Source organism: Dipodomys ordii, unplaced genomic scaffold (genome assembly GCF_000151885.1).
Source record: "Dipodomys ordii isolate 6190 unplaced genomic scaffold, Dord_2.0 Scaffold2, whole genome shotgun sequence".
Classification (NCBI taxonomy): Eukaryota; Metazoa; Chordata; class Mammalia; order Rodentia; family Heteromyidae; genus Dipodomys; species Dipodomys ordii.
The window spans coordinates 8,408,131-8,414,061 of record NW_012267218.1 but is presented as its reverse complement, the minus strand read 5'-3'; the positions used below and the strand labels follow the sequence as shown (position 1 = coordinate 8,414,061).

Genomic DNA, 5,931 nt, shown 5'->3' with positions numbered 1-5,931 from the left:
TGCCACTTCTAAGCTGTGCAGCTTCAGGTGTGTCACTTAACTTCTCTGAGCCTGGGTTTGCTCATTGGCCAAGCAGCACTGACATCACAGCTTTTGCAGTGCCCTCATAGGAGTTGAAGATGATGCATTGTAGCCAAAGCTTCGTCGAGTCAGAGTTTATTTCACTCCAGGAACTGATTTTGGACAAAACAGAAACTACGAGGACCCTGGCAGGGCTCCTAAAGCTGGTCAGGGGACCATCTCAAGGACCAGGGGCTCCGCAGACACCCAGGACTGTCTAGGGAAAGCCCAAGGCTGCAGGACAAGCCCCCCGGGGCCCCTTCCCCAGGCCTTGGAGGTTCTGAAGCCCCAGCTGAGGGCCTGGCTGGCCAGCCCCGCCGCATCACCACCGCCTGCTTCCTCCTCCACCTCTGCCATCTTCCCAACCAGCCGGGAGATTGCAGGCTTGGCTGGGGGAGACTTAGCTTGCAGCTGCTCGCTCGCAGGAGCGTGGAGCTAGGCACTGGGGTCTCACACCTGTAATTCTAGTCAGGAAGCTGAGATCTGAGGGTCAAGGTTAGAAGCCGGACTAGGCAGGAGAGTCTGTGAGACACTTATCTCCAATTGGCCACCATAGCCAGAGCTATTGCTCAAGTGGTATATAGTATCAGCTTAAGAAAGCTAAGGAACAGCATCCAGACCCTGAGTTCAAGCTCTACTACTGACCCAAAAATAAAATTAAAAAAAATACCGTGGTAGGTGAGGACTGGAGTCAACTTTAGTGAGTGGCGCTGTCCCCGAGCCGTCCCATATGTTTCAGTAAACCCAGTCACTCACCGAGCTGGACTTGAAGTCGTTCCCCGATCTGTAGGCGCCGCCCGGTTTGGAGGCACGTGGGAAGAGTGCACAGCCCTCATCCTCACGTGAGCGGCCCGTCCACCCAACAGGCACAGTGTGTCTTCCAGGAAAGCTGGGAAGGGCTCTGGCCTGCCATGTGAACAGATGTGAACCAAATAAAACAGTTATTAAACAAATCAGAAATCGGGCTGGGAAGGTGGCTCGGTGGTACAGTGCTTGCCTTGCATGCATGAGGCCCTGGGCTCCATTTCTCAGTACCACATAAGCAGAAAAATGTAGAAGTGGTGCTGTGGCTCAAGTGGTAGAGTGCTACCCTTGAGCTGAAGCACTGAGGGACAGCACCCAGGCCCAGAGTTCAGGCCCCACAACCATCAACAATAAAAAATTAGAAATCCATTCTTTTTAGCTTATCACTGATTCTGTCAGTGTCCCCAAGAACGCTTTCACTCACAATTGAGGACAGGGTATGTGGCCCCTGCACCTGGGAAAGCTTGGCTCAGCAGCAGGTTCTTGTAGAACCCACCCCCAGCCCTGCCCCCAGCTCCTCCCCAGCCCCATCCTCACACCCGCTCTCTGAACACACCTCTATTAGCTTCTAGGCCTGACACTTGGAGCTCTGATTGAGATCTGTTCTCCAGGTAAGCGGGTTGACCAGATAGAACATCTGGAAGAGGCATCCTCACCACAGCCCAGCTAGAAGGTGCTGGGCTTTCTAGCTGTCCCCTCCACCCTGGCTCTCTGGGCTTGGTCCTGCTCTAGGCTTGGGGGAGTGGCGGCTTGAGTTCTGAGGCTGCAGATGCCAACGTACTTGTGATGTTCCAGGGATGCTTCTCCACCATCGGCATGCCTGCACAGTCCTCTGTGCATCTCAAGGCATCTACAGAAGACGCTTGGTATCCAAGCTCTGTGATCCTCTCCTGTGCAAGGTGCTGAGCTCACACTGGTGAAGGATGTTCTGTAGAACAGCCACGATGCGTCCGATGGGAGCTGGGAGAGGTGAGCCCAGCACTGTATTATTCATCCACATAATTGCCAGAGGTCTGAGTCTCATGAATCCTACAGCACGGAACAGCAGGCGGAAGCTGAAAGCCAGGGAGCTGTATTTGTCACCCGAGGCTGCATAACAAATCGCACCTGGACAGTATTTATCATCCCCTTGATACTCCTGAGGGACAGGGATCTGGGCCTGGCTCAGCTGGGGCCTCTGGCTCAGGGGCTCTTCGTTGAAATCCAGCTTCTGGCCAGGGCTCTGGTCTCACTTGCAGGCTTGGCTTTCCACTGCTCGCTCACAGGGCCGTTGGTAGGTAGCGTTTCCATAGGCTGTTGGGCCACAGGCTTCCCTTCTTTGCTAGCAGTGTTTGAGGGTCTTCCTCAGCTCCTTGTCTGTGGACCAGTGCACAGAGGCCTAGCGAGGCCAAGTAAGACAGCCAGGAAACCTGACCTTGGCAACCACGTGTCATCATGTGGGTTGTGTTACCAAGGAAGCACTGGCCTCTGTTGTAAGAAGGAACTGCCAAGGCAAGGTCCTTTTTCCCTGTCTGGGTTTGCGAGGCCAATAACAACACTGAAGTATCATCGACAACACAAGTTGTTTTCATTGGCTAAAGAATGGAGACATGGGAGCCCCGCTCATGAGTCAACTCTGCCCGCTGGGCACTGTGAAGTCACAGGTATAGGACAGCAGAAATTAGTGGGGGAGGAATATTCATGAGGATTTCTAGGAAAACTGGCACTGCCTCTTTCCTTAATGGGCCTTCCTGGTTGCTGCTGCGGGACTGAGAGCTGCCCTGGTCCTGCTGTGCGTGTCACTTAGCATAGGAATTAGATGAGAATGAAGCCGGACGTTGATTAGAGGCTGACTGAGCCGCCATCTTGGACCCAGCTGCTTTTAGCTGATTACCATGAAGAACTGCCAGACGTCTAGTTCTTACAGATAAGCACGTGCCGGCCAGGGCGTGGGAGCTTGGGGGTGCAGGCAGAGCGGATGGGCAGGGCAGGCTGTGCAGATACAGTACTAGGCAATCTCTCTGCTGATTAGAAGCAAGGCACTTGAGCCAGGCCACACTCAAGGCAAGTTATCACCCAAGGGTGTGAAGCCCAGTAGTGGGATGAGGGGGGGCGGAGACACTGGGGAGCAGTTGGGTGTCACATGACCTTCTCTAAAGCTGGAAGCTAGAACTCATTTCCCACGCCATCAGGAGCTGGCTCCTCACCTCCTTGAAGCCGTCTTCCTACACTGGGGAAGCAGGAAGTCCGGAAGGCAGGGAAAGGGCAACGGTGGGGTGGGCTGGGCCTTACTCTGGAGCAAGGTGGGGTGGAGCTGGGAGGCTTCTCTGTCTCCAGCAGCCTGACAAGGACCAGAGCACGAGTCACAGGCTTGAGGGCAGCAGAGCCCACCACCAAGGCCACACGCAGATGTCCAAGCCCTTTGCTGGAGGCCTCACTCTTTTCTCTACCTGTGAAGTGGCCATCCCTCCCTTCTCTCCTGACACCTGGACATCACGTAGGAAGTGCAAGAAGAGGGGACATTGCATTCAGGTAGCCCCTAAGGGGCTGTCCACATCTTCAACTTCTTCTAGCCTGCAAAGGGAGTAGATGCTTTGTAAATGGGTTTCTCTCCTCCATAGCCCTGTCAGAGTTCAGGCAGAAGCCGAATTCACCGAGAGAGAATGAGTTCTTCCTGCTCATCTGGGCTTCAGTGAGCAGAGTCCATTCATGCATTCAGAGTGGTTTGCTGAAAGACCTCACTAGCAACTATATATTTTAAGCTTTTTTTTTTTTTTAACGACACAGGTGGCCAACCTTCTCATAAACAAGAAACTAGAGGCCTGGGGAGTGGCCTGCGGACACACAGTGAGTGGAAGAGCCCAGAGACAGGGGCCCAGTTTGACACACAAACCAATACTGGCTTCGCTTAGAGCTGCTGCGGCCTGCAGATGGGCAGGGCATGCGTCCTGGGCTCAGGGCTTAATGCTGCCTAATGCGGCTTAGTGCTCCTAGTCACTTGTAGGTGGTGAAAACTCCCACCCACACTCCACAGCGCCTCCTGGCTCAATCCGGGGACTTGGAGCACATTTTAGAACAAGCACTAGATGAGGAGTCAGAATTCTAGAGGCCCCACTCAATGGGCATACTCCTAGCTCAGCTAAACTGGGGTGTTCCTGTCATTTCTCTGACTATGCTGCTATAAAAAACAAAAACACACAAACACAGAGCAACTGGGGTCCTGCCTGTAATCCTAGCTACTCAGGAGGCTGACATCTGAAGATGCAATTTGAAGCACCTTGGACAGGAAAGTCCATGAGATTCTTATCTCCAGTTAATCACAGAAGTGGTGCTGTGGCTCAAGTGGTAGAGCGCTACCTTTGAGCAAAAGTAGCTCAGGGACAGTGCCCAGGCCCAGAGTTCAAGCCCCAGAATGGGCAGCCAAAAAAGGAGGAAGAGGAAGAGGAGGAGGAGCAGGAGGAGGAGGGAAAGAAAAAAAGAAGGAAAGAAAGGAAGGAAGGAAAAGGAAAGGAAAGGAAGAAAGGGAAAAGAAAAGACAAAACAAAACAGAGCAGCTGCTCTGGAGGCTGAGGCAGGAGCATCACTCCAGGCCAGCAGTTTGCAGTCAGTCTGGGTAGCATAACAAGACCCTGTTTCAAAACAAAAACAAACACTAAACAACAACAACAAAAAAAACAAAGAGCATGACCAGGCACTGGTGGCTGGTGCTTGTAATCCTAGCTACTCAAGAGGCTGAGATCTGAGGATTGAACTCAAAGTCAGCTTAGGCAGGAAAGTCTGTGAGACTTATCTTCAATTAACCAGCAAAGGGCCAGAAGTGGAGCTGTGGCTCAAGTGGTAGAGTGCCAGCCTTGAATGAAAAAGCTAAGGGACAGCAGCAAGACCCTGAGTTCAAATCCCAGTACTAGAATAAACATGTGCAAACACACACACACACACAAATGTAAGTGGACATGCATTAAACATGAAACACACCAAACCTACTAAACTCCTTAGCTTAGCAGCACATCCCACTGTAGCTAATCAGTTATTTGCCTCCTGATTCCAGGGCTGAGTAGCTATGGTTTGCTGTGGCTGTCTAGTATCTCGGGGATGGAGGTGGGGTGAGGGAAGGGATGGCATTTAACCCAGAAAAAAAATCAAAATTCAATTCGTGGTTCACAGCATGGTAAATTAGGAGTAGGCAACTAGTTGAACTTGTGAACTGGAAATGGGTGTGGGCCATGTACCATTCCCCTTCCCAGCTCCCCGCCCCCAGTACCCCCAGTAACTCCTCCAGGGGTCAAGAGCTGGTGACGGATCTTGGGGTGATAACTATTCCTTGTCGGATGTCCAGCACTAATGGGCTTGTACACAAGGTGAGTCACCCCATGTCATTCCAGAGCCACAGCCCACCATCCTGAAAAGTTATTCTTTCCACAGACAACAGACAACTACTGATTCGCGATGTGCAAGGGGTCAAATACTCTTTAGTAGCTACACCGGGCGAGGGAAGAGAGGGATCAGCTTAATGTGAGTGGACAGGTTTCCTAAGTGCCCAGGCTATGATCCGGAGCAAAACTGTATGTGTGATTTCGTTTGTGAATTAATGAGGGCCAGCTAATCTTTCAGAAGCCTCCAATTTGTAATTTTGCTCAAAAGCCCTTTAGCCTTTACAAACAAGGACCGGTCTTTCTGGGTTAGGCTAACTCCTTTGGTCAGAAAAAAAAAAGGCAGCTGTGTCTTTAAAACGGGGCGGCCTCCTGTCAAATAGGCCCTTAGACCATAGGCTGGCGGCGCATGAAGTCCCACCCACTTTCTGTGACGTCCCGCGTCCCGGCCCCTGATTGCTCGCTCCCGGCGTCAATCGCGGGGCCTGTGTCTTGCTGGGACACGGAGGAGGGCTCGCCTTTGGTTTGCGGGGCGGTCGGGTGAATTCTCCGCACGCCCTCGAGGCCGCCGCCGCCCGACCCCACAGTGGAGCCGACCAGCGCTTCCCGTGGCGCCTCCCGCACCGGATCGCTCCTCGCTGGGGCGGGACGTGAACCCGACGGCTCCGGTCACTATGGTCAGTGGCGGCGGAGGAGGGGGGAGCGGGGGGCGGGGGTG

The 5,931-nt window shown here is 53.0% G+C and overlaps 1 protein-coding gene across 1 annotated transcript in view; it reads left to right on the top strand.

Annotated features, from left to right (window-relative positions):
* Positions 1-5,737: 5,737 nt before the first annotated feature.
* The window catches only part of Otub2 (OTU deubiquitinase, ubiquitin aldehyde binding 2), a 14,126-nt gene continuing 13,932 nt past the window's right edge, over positions 5,738-5,931 (top strand). Inside the window, exon 1 of the mRNA XM_013012361.1 lies at positions 5,738-5,890. Within this exon, the coding sequence (XP_012867815.1) occupies positions 5,888-5,890 (3 nt within the window). The 5' untranslated portion in view covers positions 5,738-5,887. The remainder of the gene's footprint in view (positions 5,891-5,931) is intronic.